Raw genomic sequence first — 16576 nt, forward strand, 5'->3', positions numbered from 1 at the left:
CCAATGCCTAAAAAACATCTCTTTGGTACTAATAAATTTGTCATTTTTATATTATTTTGTTGTTGTCTTCCCAGTTTCAGGGTCGACATTTTTATATTTTTAATTCATTTCGCACAAACTATTATCTTGAAAACTTTTATAATAAGGAAAAGTCATAAATTTTCTTTTACCGCTTCTCTTAGTTTTCCACCAAAAATAAAATTTAAAAGCGAATTATTTCAGAAATACAAAATGGAAGCGAAAAGATTAGATAATTCCACGGGCAATAATAGGGGATAGAGTGCACGACGGTTCTAAAAGTAAAGTTATTCTTCTACCGCTTTTAGGCAGGGCGGATGCATTTGGTATTTTAATGTATATCTATTATTTTAATAAATTTATATGAAAAAATCACACTATTACTCACGGGTTGGGTCGAGTCAGAGAAATCTTACTCATCACCTGAACCCGACCTAACCCCTATATAAAATTCAATCCGATAAGACTCAAATTCGATTTTAAAAAAAATCGACTCAATCTGATTGAATCAGATCGGAATTCATCGATTTCAAACTAAATTGTCATCTCTAAGTGTAAAAATGTATAAATAAAAATATATTTATATATTTAAATATATAAGTTATTTATATTTTGTGTATATATTTTTTTAATAAAATATAAAATTATTAATTATATTAAAAAATTAAATTTAAGATTATATATATAATTAATGAATTATAAATGTGAAAAATAGAAATGTTAAATCTACTTTAAAAACGGTAGAAATCTTAAATTTAATTTTTTCTTTTGATTTTGTATAAACTAATATATATATATATATATATATATGAAATCTATCCAACTACCATACAAATATAAGATTTTCTTCGATCCTTTAGTGCTTTCAAAAAAAAATTTGACCAATTTTGAATCCTCATTTCCGTATTAGTATGTATATTATTTGTGTATTTCTTTAATGTAAATTGTGAGGGCTGCTCAATGGGGAAGGCGTACGTCCTCCTTTCTTGGGACTTAAGTTTGAGCCTGCCAAAATCCCTTCTATTACCTTTCATTTGTAACTTGTTTTCCTTCAATCATATCGATGATGCATGTCACTATTTAATTGAATAGAAAATTTATTTAATTAATTAAATCAAATAGTGACACGTGTTACTAACAACATGTGTTGTTAACGACACGTGTTATGGTTATGTGTTGACACATGTCACATCTTAATTGAATTATTAATTTATTAAATTAAATTTAAATTATGATCAAATTGATATAATATGTAAATATTAAAGATTAAGGGGGCGTTTGGATGGGGGAATGTGGGATTCCCCCGGGAATGGAATCCACATTCTCCCGTTTGGTTTGACCGGGAATGTCATTCCCGGTAATATTTTATTATCAATAGTGGATTTTTGGGGGTATATTACCGGGAATGTCATTACCTCTCTTCCCTTAGGTATTGTAACATTACCGACGTTTTGGACTAAAATGCCTTTAAATTTTTATTTTTTTTCAAAAATATCATTCTTCTGTCATTGAATAATAAAAATTCTACGAATGTTAAATTACAAATTTATCCTTAAATTATTTTAGATTTACAAAAAAAAAGTCTATAATTAAAATTTTATATAAAGTTCAGGGGTTGAATAAAATTTTACCCTTTCATTAAAACTTTTTTATATTCTTAATTTTGTAAAAAATTTATATAAATATTATGAATTTAATTTTTTAAAGAAAATATATAATTTTTTTACAACTTGTAATATTATACAAATATATAATAAGGACAATTTGGTTAAATATACATTCTAATAATCTTTTATTCATTTAACCAAACACGGTAATCTTACATTCCTACTAAACCAACCAAACACAAAATACAACATTCCCAGCAATCCTATTCCCTGATAATCTTTTATTCCCACTGGTAATCTTACATTCCGTGAACCAAACGCACCCTAAGTGTATAATTATGCTATTTTTAACTATGCTCAACATTATCATCAATTGTTAACATCTAGTTATTTGATTGACAACAATTAAATAGTTAGATGATTGACAAAATTAAAAATATCTATTATTAAACTAAAAAGAGCTAATAGTTAAGTAGACAATAATATAATTTGTACTTATTTTTATGATAAAATATATTAATATTATATAATTAAAACAATAAAAAATTGTAAATACTAAAAGAACATACCTTCCAGATGTCCATTTCTTATTTTTCTTTCAAAATTACGTGGGAAACGTATGCTCTAAAAAAATTAAATTTTAAATTAAAAAGTACGATTAGAAAATTATCTCTTAATTTTAGAAATTTTTAATGAAAGAAGTGTCAAGACTTCTCAATTATGATTGACTAAATAAAGAGATGCAAATTTATTATTTTTAGGGCTTAAAGTTTACTACGCAAAATAAAGATTCATCCAACTAAAAATATTGTTATCTTATATAACCAAAAGCTATATCATTTCTTTAAATACTATTATGATAATTAATTTTTGAATAGGTATTATTTCATATTTCTTATCATATAACTTACGTTATTTATTTCAAATGATTGATGCTCACAATTTGTAGAGACATGACCAATCATATATTCGTTTGTTTTTATTTTATTTTATCTCGATTTATAATGATTTCTAAAGCAATTTTAAAAAAAAAATAATTATAAAAAATATATAAATAAAGTTTATGTAAGATAATAAAAAATAATTTTACATTTAGTACTTGATGTAAATAAAAATAGCTCACCTTCTCTGTCACTGATTTGTACACAAAGATAACTATTTTCTTATTGTACAAAAGAAAAAACCCAAGATGAAGGGGGGGGGGGTTGGAAATAAAATTAAAAATAGTTATAAGAAAAGAAAGTTGCCAAACAACCCTCTCAAAACAATAGTTGAAATAGAGATCAATCGGACTCCAAGTGGGGGGGGGGATACGTAAGTCTCTAGAATTCCCAATCGCTAAAATCTTGGTCGGAATCCAATCAATCAGGCTGAAGTAAACCAGGCGAGCAAATCTTGCCCGACGCGCTTACGCGTGCAACCGACGCGATGATGATCGGTTTTGAGAGGGGATCTACAGAGCGGGCAATTGAAATTGAGATGATCCAGCCAACCGTCAAAGCAATCCTTATGGAACACGTGGCGGCAGCAATCGAGTTTTCTCACCTGTTCCCCGTCTCTCAGCCCGCACAAGCACACGATACAATCGGACCCCTTTCCTCCCCCGCGGTATTTGTAGGAGAAAGTCTTGTTTAGGTTGAGCTGCTCGGCGAGTACCATGAGGGTGGCGAGGCCGGAACCCAGGAGTCCGACATCGTCGATGGTGCTGGTGGTGGGCTGGTCCGGGCAAGGGAAAAGGCCAATCGCATGGAGGAAACTCGAGAGGAGACTTCGGATATAGCCGACGCACTTGGCGATTATGGCTACGAGGAGAAGCGGGATCGAATCTGAGGACACGTCGTTTAGCTGGCTTTGTAATCCCATCCTTTTAACTTCAAAAGAAAATTAGGGTTTTTGATGGGAAGTTAAATTTTAGAGAATATATATGTGTGTGTATAGATTGAAAAAGGTTGAGTAAAAAGAATGGAAAAGATGAGACTTTATATACTACAATAAGGAAGAAGAAAGAAAGAGATGACGTTGGAAAAGAAGTGGAGAGGAAAGGCTAAAGAATGAGAGATTAAACCCATGTGTGGTGGGCTCCCCTTTGTATAAATATTTTTCTTTCTTTTTTATTTTATTTTATTTTATAGTAACCGTCTTTCGAGTGGTTCTGGAATCAGGCTCTGACTTAATTTGGTGTGAGGAGTCACCACCGATCATTTTAATTTGGTTGATCGGATATCATAACTTATCTAATCTACAACTTACCTGAAATTTATCGGATTCGTGAGTCGATTACAGTCAGGGAATGATTAACATCCATGTACTGCTCTTTCGGTACCAATTTGATTTTCCGATTATCTTAATTGTGAAAATTAAAAGTTAAATTAAAATTTAAAAGTTTGATCCAAATTACTTACCTTTGACAAATTTATAATAACCTAAAAATATGAAATTAATGTTAAACAAGAAAAATGTTAAATTAAAAAATATATAATAATAATAATAATATAGTAAATAATAAAATAAAAATAATATATATATATTATAGAGGATTAAAGTGAAATTTATGGGTCAAATTGATTCTAAAAGTATGTTGCAAGAAAGAAAGAAAAAAAAGGTTAAGGGTGGATTTGCAAAATATGAAAATATAAATAGGGATTAAATTGAATTAATTCAAAATTTAAGGGTAAAATTACAACAAGTGACCAAAATGAATTACGCATCAAAACTTCAAGGATCGAGTAAATAATTTAACTATTTAGTAATTACACAAAGGTCCCCTATAAATTTCCCTAAAATCCAAAAAACCATTCATTTCAACCACTTCTCAAAATATTAAACCCCCAAAACAAAATCCTCTCGACTCTCTTCCCAACTGACCCATAGTCGACCACTAGCCGTCTACGCCTGCCGCCCAGACCGTCGCTCCGACCGCCACCTTGGTGGTTGAAAAAAACCCAAATTTAACCAAAAGTTTTCCCTCAACGCCCCAAAGCCGAATATAGCCCCCAAATACCAAGAACATGCCTTAATCGACGTAGATCTGAAGAAAAAAATTCGGGTTACCTTTTTTCGATGAAGTCTTTTCGCTTTCCCGACGACCGTTCTCCTTCTGAGCCTAAATTGATGCTAACCTTGATTTTTTTGGTTATTTTTTCTAGATATTTGAATGCTTTTTGCTTGATTTGTTTCGTTTTTTGCTGTGTCGGTGCTTTCTTTTGTTTTTGATTGCTTGTGTTTCTTTCTCTTGCTTACCTTCGTCGGAGGTTTTTAATAGCCTTGAATTAGATCGTCATAGTCCCGAAAAGGACAGGATTTCCAGTTCAATTCTTTCGCTGGAAATCCGATCAACTTCGTTCCGTTTTGAGTTCAAGCGAGTTGTTATGATTTTTGCGATTTTCCAATTTCGGGTGTCGACTATCTCGATCAGTTGGTAACCTTGCTGTCGCGTGGAGGCCTGGTGACCTAATGTGTTTTCAGCCGTTGGATCAAAAAGTCTGATCCAACGACCCTGGTTGATACGACGCCCTTACTAAAACATCAAAACCCTAATCTACTAGGCCAAACTATTGAGCTTCCTTTTTTGGGCTCCCACCAAGTTTACTTGTTGGGTCAGGCTTGCAGGCTCGGTTGAGCTTCGTTGTTGGACCTGAACTTTGGATTTTTGAACTCCTTTGACCTAAAGATAAAATCGAATAATAATAATATAATATTATATATAATAAATATATATTAATATATAATATAATAAATATATTTACTATAATATATAATATAATACTATAATAATAATAATATATTATATAATTCAATATATATACTATAATATATATCCCGGACGAAAATAGGTGTCTACATATTCCAAACATTTTTTTAATAATCTATAATGACTATAAGATAACATTGATTTGAAATCATTCTTTAACCGATTGATAACATATATACTTATAGATGTAATTGTTTATCTAGGACCTCGAAAAAAACATTTTATTTAACCACTGAGGTCATTTGATGACTTTTTTTATATTATATACCTTTTTACAAGCTTTGTTGTATGCATTATTATTATTATTATTTTGAATAGTTTGAAGTGATTATAAGGTAGTATTCATTTAGAATATTTCTTAGATATTAACAAAGCACACATCTTGCAAACGTAACGGTTTGAACTCAAGATTTAAATTTTGATTATATCACATTGTAAGAATATATTAATTGTACGATAAAAGTGACATTAAGAGTAATCCGAATCTAATTCATCCATTTACCACATACATATAATAGTGTATATATGTGGCATGGCTTCCTTTAGCCCTAATTTTGGCACCAACGGGGGAATAAAGAAAAAAAAGGGAGTAAATACATATTGTATTTTTATAATTAGTTGGTTGCATTATATAACTTAAAAGAATAGAGAGCTTTATATAAATGTGATCCTAAAAGAAGCTAAAGGGAAGGCGTAGAGATGTTTGTAGGTGGGAGTGTGACCCCCCCCCCCAACCCATAAGTGGGAGACCAAAAGCACATGCATTGCACCACTACCCATAGACATGGTTATCTTTTGTTCAACTAATTCCATATATATATATAATTTCATTAATATATAATCCCACTTTATATTATATTCATCAACATTAATTAAGGTTCATGTGTGTTCACACTTTAGACAACAGCGCACATAATGCTAAAGATTAAGCAGAGTTTTAGACCTCATTCTTACGACTAATTATTGTTATACTTTAATATGAATGTTGGCTATTGCTAAACCTTCGGCCGAAATGTGGACTTCCAACCTTTTTTCTTTATTAGAGCATTTTAATAAAATTTATCAACAATCTATATTATAATTAGACGATTAACTTAATTACATATCATCATTATTTTGTCGATAAGAAATAATATGCTATTATTAATTTAAAAATGTTTAATATGAACTCATTGAATGATTTAAATGATAAAAATAATTTTAAAAAATTAAACTTAAACAATTATATTTATAAAATATATATATTATCTGTTAGTATATATATTTTTTTCAACTGTCAAATTTGTTTGTATACATGCATGGATGATTGAAAAGTAATCGGGTTAATTACGTGCCGGTGACCATATAAATTCAATTAATTTTGTACTAATCCGACAATTTTTAAGGTTAAGCCGACCTCGTTTTATTAAGAGAAAATAATCTCAGTGACCAAAAATGCTTTATAATATACGAATTTAACCAACTTTTTTTGGATTTGCCAAAATGACCAACAAATTCGCAACGCGAATAGTTTCCAATTTCGCAACGCGAATATGTAAATCACATTGCGATTTTCCAAATTCGCAACGCGAATTTGTAAATCGCAACACATAAGCCAAATTCGCAACGCGAAAGTCAAATTCGCAACGCGATAGTCAAATTCGCAACACAAAAAGTCAAATTCGTAATGCTAATTTGTAAATCGCAACACAGAAGTCAAATTCGCAACGCGATAGTCAAATTCGCAACACGAAAGTCAAATGTTTTTACGCGAAACACAATATTAATTTCGCAACACAAATATAAACAGTATTATCACAAATCATCTCTAACCTAAAACCCTAAATCACAACTCAGTCTCATCTTCATCTCTCACTCTCTACGGCGACATTCGTCCCCATCTCCAACGAAATCCGTCTATCTCTATCTCTCACAGCAACCCTCACAACCATTCACGGTCAGAAATGGAAAATCAACCACCGAGGGTTAGTTTTTTTAATCTCTTATTTTTATTTTGAAATTTTTGTATTATTATTAGATTTTTCTTATATTGATGATAAATTTACTGGTAATTTCAATATATAGAGATTAACCATTTCACTAAGATTGCTTAGTAAATTCATTCGGTTGCTGCCAATACTGTTAAACTGTTTAGTCTTTAACCCTGTGAAGTTAGTATTTATTTTTGTTTTGTCTTTTTGTTGAAGAAACCCTAAATCGTAACGCGATTTTAGTTTCGCGTTGCGATTTTCATTTTCGCATTGCGAATTTAAGTTTCAGAAACTTCTCTTATTCTGTAAATTGAAACTTGAATGAATTGCATTACTTCAACCAAAAATTAAAGACAAATACTAACTTCACAGTGTTGCTAATTTAAGTTTCAAGAATAAACTACTACTCTTTATGTTGCCTTTGAACCTGCACTAAACCTATATGATGTCCTTTTAAATGTTTATATAAGTGCTTACTTCTGGAATGTTATCTGATGCATTTTGTGAACTATGATGGAATAATGACTTGGGTGAATACCGTTCTAGTTTGAAACATATTTGGCTTTGTTTTCACTATTTAATATCATGTCTGTTTATAGTGTATAATAAGGAGTTTTTGGTATATCTAACTGTATGTTTATTGTTTTTGTAGAAATTTTTTTCGGCTGCATTGATCTTAAGGAATAAATTAAGCCTAGCCACTAAAATTGCGTCGACGCTTACACCTCTACAAAGAAAATTGTTTGAGGATACTTGCTTCGGGCCATGGCTGAAAGTGCAACATACGGGTGGAGATGCTATGTTGACACATTTGTTTCTTCAGACCATGACTAACGATTAACCCGAGCGCATACAACGTGGTGATGAGGAGATATGGTTTCATTTTCCTCCGGCACATACTTGTTTTGGGCGGGAGGAGTTTTGCTTAATCACTGGTCTACGCTTCGGACACGATGATGTAGGTCGGTACACTAGTCATATCACCCGCCCATCATGGTTATCTCGGGTTTTTCCTGAGCTGGCAAACTTGAAGCCGAGTTTACACGTCAACGACTTGAAGAGATTATTTGATAAATATGGTTTTACTCGGATGGATGACCTTGATGTTGTCCGAGTATTTCATTTATTACTTTTGCATGCCGGATTTTTAGGTAAAGAGGGCAGACAACCTATCTCCGAGGACCTAATATTATTGGTAGAGGACCTAAATGCATGGAACCTATTTTCGTAGGGTCCATATCTATGGAAAACTACCTGGAAGAAGTTGTCGTATGCCTTTGAGGACCGAAAAAGTTTACGGGGCGATGGTTCTAAATACACTTTGACAGGCTTTACTTGGGCCTTTAAGGTAAGAATTTCTATATAATGTTTCCAAAATTATAATTAATTATTTAACAATTACTAATGTTTGTGTATTATATTGTTTGTAGATTTGGATATTTGAGGCTTTCCCCAGTATGCGGACATATGCGATAAAAAAATCAAATGATATTCCTAGGGCTATTACCTGGAAGAGGATCCGCATGTTGGATTGGGAATAGTTACTCCCATATACGACGATGAATGATGTAAGTTAACACACAAATAATACCATACATAAACAAGTTATTACTAGTACAAGTTTAACTTTATTTGAGTTTTTATATTGTTAGGAGGCCAACTATCCATTACAGAGGCTGACACCCACAGAGGCTGAGCTTGCCACTGATTGGTGGCAAGCTAGTAAGATGTTTTTTGATGGGACGAATGATGAGCATCCCCTACTTCGAGAGCCATCACCTGATCGGGCCAATTCTACAGCTCGACACCCGGAGCCATCACCTGATTGAGCCTCTTCTCCACCTCTACCATAACCTATTCCATCACATCATCGAGCCTCTTCTCCACCATCATCTCATGATAGGCCACGACATTTATCTCCCTGTTCTCCACCTCCACGGGATGCGTTAGGGTAATTACGTGATGAGGTCGGTGCTTTGCGTCATGAGGTCGGTACTTTACGTAAAGATAATGGTGCATGGCGTGATGAGGTTCGATCTTTACGTGGTGAGGTGGATTTTTTACGCAATGAAATTGGTGCGCTATGTTGTGAGGTATCTACTTTACGTGATGAGGTTGCCGCTCTACGCGAGATTGTTTCATTGTTGCAGAATGATATTCATACTCTACGCAATGAGGTAAATTTGTTTAATACTATACTAAAAATGCAAATAACCTTTTTTCGGCATTATTTATTTATTTACTGATTTATGTATTAATTTATTTTCAGCTGCCAGATAAGGTAGATGTTTTACGTCGGGTTTTTCTTGTAAGACGGGGTTCACGCATCAGACGTCGTACACGTGTCATTACGTCTCCGTTCACCCCCACTAGTGCCAAGACTCCGTAAGAATAAGCCCGATGCACCTATCATCATTCAAGAGGCACCTCCTATCGTTCAAGAGGCCCCTCTCATCATCAAAGAAGCCCCTTCCACCGTTCAAGAGGCCCCCTATCATCGTTCAAGATGTCCCGTCTGCCGTTCAAGAGCCCGATTCATATGGCGTCATATGTCAACATATTGATAAACCCCCTCCCGTGCCCGATATGATGGATGCGAGTTGACTTTCGTATGTGTTACCGACCAGTATCATTCCTCAGCAGGAGAGGGAAACACTACCGGAAACAATTACGGATAATACCCTTTGGGCTAAGACCGCAGTTGATTTTTATCTACATGAGTGGAGCAAGGGGTGTTATTCTGACCTATGCCAAATCGACGATGCTATTCATTTGTTTCTTGATCGGTCTTGGTGGGGTATTTTATTAGGGGTTGAAGATAATGGCTATCTCGAAGGGGTGGTAAGTCTTATATTATTCTTATATTGCATTTTGATTAATTTTTTTTAAATTATTAATAAATTCACTAATATTTTTTTTTATAAAATAGCATATTGATGCATGGGTGTCACGTCTTCTAATAATAAGGAAATTGAGGAAAAGAAATATTCGATGGACTATTATGCCGACGTCTTTTCACGCAGCTCACTTGAAAGATCAGAGATATGCTTCATATACGTTGGGTAATGGAAAAACTAAACTTTATCCTGCGTGGTGGTAGGTCGATAAGGTTAATATTTTTTTTTAATATTTTAAAGGTTTTCATAAATTTTATTTGATGTGCGCAATTATTTATTATTGAAGGTGTTTATCCCTATTTTGAAACGTCGTCATTGGCTTCTCGTCGAGCTTCAGCTCCTATCCCTGAAGACAATGGTATATTACTGCATGTTGAATTGCATACCATTGTCTGATTTGAGAGATATTATTACAAAGGGATGGAGCGATCATTTGGCTAAATACTTGGATGCGATTGATTATTGGACAAATTCTGGAAACAAGAAGCCATAGAAGTTCAAAATTACAATGATCAGAGACGAGACTGCGCCACAACAAACGTAAGGAGTTAGAGGGGTTTGTGGTCCTCTCATATGCTTGTGCTTGGAACGTTTGACGACATGAAGTAAATAGTACCTACCTTCTACATATAGAGATAGAGGTGCAGTAGGCTTGTGGTTTTGGCATTATATGTCCAGATCGATATATACGAGACGCTGCCTACCTGCATACGCGTACTGAAAGTGTGCATAAACAATTGGTAAGTTTGAGCATGTGTTAACATAAATACTCTTTAATTGGTTTAAAAATATTTAGTTAAGTACCTAGAATTCAGTAATTTGTTGTTTGTTGGTTTTAGATGTGTAGAAAGTGTTGTTTGAGCAAATGTTTGGTTTCTGTAGGTTAATCCTGAAGTGAGCTGCGTGAAATTGATGTATTTGTGCATAAACAACAGTCTGGGGTACACTTTTTTTGCTTTGTTTAATTGAGTTTTACATTGAAAGTTGATTTGTTTAATTGATGAGGAAATAAGATTTATTTTTTGATTAATTGATTTGTAAAAGTTGATTTGTAAAAGTTTATTTGTTTAATTTGATGTGTAAATAAGAATTATTTTTTTGCTTGTTTAATTGATTTGTAAAAGTTGATTTGTTGCTTCTAAAAAATTCAATCTGTTTTATGTTTGAAGGAAAAAAAGACCTGTTGAAGGTACAAATTCGCAACGCGAAAGTTAAATTCACAACGCGAAATAAGCGTTGCAATAGTCAAATTCGCAACGCGATTTTCGGTTTGCAAATTTGACTTTCGCGTTGCGAATTTAACTTTCGCGTTGATCGCGACATACAACATCAATGTATATACAACATCAAACATATTTCAAGCTATAAATACATGGTAAGGACACTTGAAGAAGCAAGAGAACAACTATCCAAGCAATCAAACACATGAGAAAATCCCAACATGATAACAACTGAACAGATCATAGAAATGTTCAAACTCAAGTTGTAGATTTTGATTTCCTTTTGCTTGGCATCATATGAGATTTGGATTTTGATTTCCTTTTGCTTGGCACCATATGAGCTTTGGATTTTGATGAGCATCAGAAGCATTTCGGACTTATGATTTGGGTGGTACTCGGAAGCATTTCGGACTTATTATTTTTGTTATTATTACAAGTTGTAGCCCTCAATTATCAGGATTTTTAGTTGTCATTTGTTGCATTTCTCGTATACCACCCAAATCATACGCCCGAAACGTTTCTGACGTTTTAAAGTTGACAAAAAATTACGATGGTCAGGATTTCTCTCGCGTTTAAAGTTGAAAAAAACAATGGAAATTAGGAATAATCAATGATAACATGCATATTGACTTGGGCTAATATTTATAGTGGAGCCGAAATTTATATTGAAATTCAAATTGAAATTTAAATTCAAACTCCAATTACATATGAAATGAATTTGAAATGCAGTGTTAAATTGAACATGGAAATTGCATAATTGATTCATACTGTTCAAGTAACATGCTTTATGAACCATCAAGCTAAAAGACAATATTGATTGAGTTCAAATTTGAGTTGTGAGTTGATGGGGTTGTCACACTTGTCACATGGTTGGAATAAAGTACTCACATGGAAGAGATAGATTGTTTTGTTATACACAGTCCATCTCATCTGAATAAAAATATACATACAATATAATCAAACCAAAACATGCATACACAATAAATTTATACATAACAATGTTCAAATAATGTACCCACAAAAATGAAATTAATCCGATGAAAAAGGGTTATTTCTAATGAAGTACAGAATATTATTTTCCAAATAATGTACCCATAACAATGTTCAAATAATGTACAACATGAAAGTTAAATTCGCAACGCGAAATAAGTGTTGCGATAGTCAAATTCGCAACGCGAAAGCCAAATTCGCAACGCGATTTTCGATTTGCGAATTTGACTTTCGTGTTGATCGCAACATACAACATCAAACACATTCCAAGCTATAAATACAAGCTAAGAACGCTTGAAGAAGTAAGAGAACAACTATCCAAGCTATCAAACACAAAAGAAAATCCCAACATGATAGCAACTGAACAGATCATAGCAATGTTCAAACTCAAGTTACTAATGAATGTCTAACTGAAAATGTATGCATTCACACATAAAATACACATAATACAACGTTTGCATTTAAAAATCACCTAAGTTAATAAGTCCCAAAAGGTGAAGCCGTTTGTGATTGGGATTTTGATTGCGATTTTGATTTCATTTTGCTTGGCACCATATGAGCTTTGGATTTTGATGAGGATCCATTTTTTGGTAGAGGAAAAGATGATTATGATGGCATTGGTGATCCACAGGTCAACCTTGTATGATCACTTTCCTTGCACCGACTACATGTCGATATCCTCTTCTCTTTACCCTTAGACGATATACGATCGTGATTTTTTGGTCGGCCAGGTAGCCTGCTGTCCATGACTGGTGGCAAAATTATTTGTAAGTCATCTGGTATGTCCCACTCAGAAGAATGTGGACATGGGTAGACAATCTCGGCATAAGTCTGTCGATATACTTCTGTAGTGTAGCAATCCATATCGTATGCGCTTGAATCATATTGATTTAGATGAAGAGCAACTTTTATAACATGGCCACACGGATAACCAGATGTTTGTCATTTCTTATAACTACACGTCTTTGCATTTAGATCGACAAGCCCATTTAAGTTATTATCCAATACTTCAAACAAAGTGTTTGAATATGGTTCAACTCTCCATGACGTTGACTTCACAACACGTTTCGTTATCTTTTTTTTAGTCCATGGTGTAACACGACGTTCCAATGTTCCTATAAATTTAAATAAATAATACTTAGTAAAATATATGATAAGTTATGAATTTAAAAGAAATAATACCTGCATGGTTTCTTTTCTTCTAGTACCACTGTTGAATAGAGGCTCGAAAAAACTCCATTAACATAGTAATGGGTAATTTCCGGGAATGACGACTTAGAGCGTTAATTGATTCTGCACTATTAGACGTCATGAAACCATATCTTGCTCCAAGTTGATGTACTCTTGACCATCTTTCAAACCCGATATCTTCTAGTGTTTGAGCACATTGAGGCAAAACACATCTTAAACAATTTATATGCTTATTAAAATCCAATTCTCGATAAGCTTTTACAGCCTTCCAGTATATCCATTTGTGATTTTTTATACCAGCAGACCTTGATTTTAGATTTCTGTACAAATAAACACCAGAAATTCCATGAAAAGCATATGGGAAACACCTTCTAACAGCGTTGTCAATTGAGTTTTCCTTATCGGATATGATTGTCAGATTGCTAATAGGACATATGTAATCCCTAAGATGCCCCATAAACCATGTCCATGAATCAGAGGTTTCAGATTTCCCAACCCCGTAAGCTATTGGCAGTATCCCATTGTTAGCATCCATGGCTACTGCTAATAAGTTTACTCCAAGGTATCAACCTTTCAAATGTGCTCCGTCAACTATAATAATTGGGCGCATGCAAGTAATAAACGAACGAATCTACAAAATCATATACACAAGAAATATAATCATTTAAATGTGAAATGCATGCAACTAACAAAAATGAGTCAACAAAATTATAATTATTTACTAACCGCAACACTAATGGCAATAAACAGCAACTCAAAGCGTTCATCTCTATCTGTTTTGATATGAGTTACCGACCCAGGATTTTTTAGCTTTAAATTGTGATAATAAGCCGGCAGTTAGGCAAACGATGCTTCTGGCGACCCCCTCAACAATTTCAAGGCATAACATTTGGCTCTCCAAGCTTGAGAATATGAGATACTAATCTTGAACCGAGTATTCATGTCAGTTATAATTTCATGTCCCCGATATACCCTTCCATTCAAAAACATTAACTCAGCCAGAAAACCACCCAACACCTTTTTGTTTGCCTGTCTATGGTGAGGAAAAACTTGGGTTCTTGAACATGTATGTTTATCAATAAAAGTCCTAACTTGAAACATTTCACAATCTTTTATCCTCTTTGCAATCATACGCCACGTACAGTTTTTGTCAATCATACACCTTGTTTCGAAACGATCTTTGCTTGATTTGTTAACTTTTAGTTGATAGCCATCTTCCACGCATTTCGTATACAAAGTTATCTTCAAGTCTTCTTTTGTATCAAAACAATCATCTTTCTTGATACAAATAACTTTTTTGTAACAATCAACTGATATCTTTACCAAATCTTCTTCCGGTATCTGAAGTAATTCTAGCATATTCCAATTATACTCCCGTGGCATTTTCTTCTTTTTCCTTTCTTCGGGGACTTCTTCTTCTTCTTTTTCTTCTTCAGGGTTATATGAATTACAGAATGGATGTTCAACATGTTCATTCACAGCTGTAACTTCCTCCTTATTATCATCAACAACATCTTCCTCGGCATCAGCTGTTTCATCATCAAATTTCGGGTATTGACCAATATCAAAATCATTACATGCAGGGTATGTTTCTTCTTCCATCACATCATCAAAATCCGTGTATTGACCAAGATCAAAGTCCGGGTATTGACCAATATCAAATTTCGAATACTAACTAGTACTCATAATTTTTTCTGTTGGCTCATAATCGTTTAACTTGTAATACCCCCAACCCGTACCCGACCTGGATACGAGTCCGAGGTGTCACATTGACTTTTCAAACTTTGACTCATGACAAAAACTCGAGAAAATTTAAAACTTTCATTAAAGTCATAGCGGTTTGTTTAACTCAATCAATTAGTACATGCCAACTATATTCAATATATAGAATACATCTAATTCAAGACATATTTTCTGATCTGATCTTCGGTAATAAGTAACTGACCGATCTTGCTCCTCTTCACTTTTCTTCTAGCTTTCCGGAACCTTCGTGTGAAACACTCACACGCTAAGTCGATGACTTAGTGAGGCATAAAAACATATAACCACTACTAATGCATTCATAATCTATACTTATTATATCATACAAAATCATACATTCTTTCATGCAACCACTATCCACTTGCACACACACATCATTCACATATTCTTATAACAGGTTTCATAGCACAAAACATGTAAATCATATGTAAGGTATTTATTATTATCTCTTTATTAGTCTTATTTTCGTTCTTTATCTTTTTGTCATATGTTCTTGCATCAATTCCTCTTAACCAAGCTATATACACATCATCATATCACATATATCACTTCACACCATAAAGATTACAAACCAATCACATACTATCATGCAAGGTTCTTTTATATTATTTCCTTTATTAGCCCATGTACACATGTGAGAACCATAGATATGTGAGTCTATAGATGTTGTGCACTAATGCTGTCACCACCGCTCGTATAATTACACCGAAGTGCCACGTAGAATTGCATCGGAGTGCCGCGTAGAATTACACCGTAGTGCCATATAATAATGTTCATAAGGACCACATATCATTCCTTAAGAATCATATACATATACTAGGGATCAAGTATGTGTCTCACAAGACTTCACACATGTTCCAAAGAATATATATATATCCCGAAGGACCGCGTAGACCCTCGACTCTTGGCATGCCAACTTTACCCCAGAGCTTTCAAGACACAAAACATGGGCATTAATATTTATGTTAACATACATTCACATATACACATAGTCTCATAGTTCTTTCACATAGCTCATTTTCATATAAATCACATATCACATATACATATAGACACATGATTCACTTACACGTAGAACATTTTCATATGATTCACATATCACAAAGCTTATCACATATAATTGTATTCTTTTCCATATAGTCACATAATCATATAATATTTCAAAGGACCT

The 16576-nt window shown here is 33.4% G+C and overlaps 1 protein-coding gene across 1 annotated transcript; it reads right to left on the reverse strand.

The window, feature by feature from the left end:
• Positions 1–2811: 2811 nt before the first annotated feature.
• LOC120219369 (E3 ubiquitin-protein ligase RHA2B-like) lies at positions 2812–3578 on the reverse strand. Its single transcript, XM_039216183.1, has one exon. It carries the CDS (start codon positions 3486–3488, stop codon positions 2991–2993), a length of 498 nt encoding a protein of 165 aa, XP_039072114.1. The 5' UTR covers positions 3489–3578; the 3' UTR covers positions 2812–2990.
• Between the last annotated feature and the right edge of the window lie 12998 nt (positions 3579–16576).

Source organism: Hibiscus syriacus, unplaced genomic scaffold, assembly GCF_006381635.1.
Source record: "Hibiscus syriacus cultivar Baekdansim isolate YM2019G1 unplaced genomic scaffold, ASM638163v2 tig00110206_pilon, whole genome shotgun sequence".
NCBI classification, from domain to species: Eukaryota; Viridiplantae; Streptophyta; class Magnoliopsida; order Malvales; family Malvaceae; genus Hibiscus; species Hibiscus syriacus.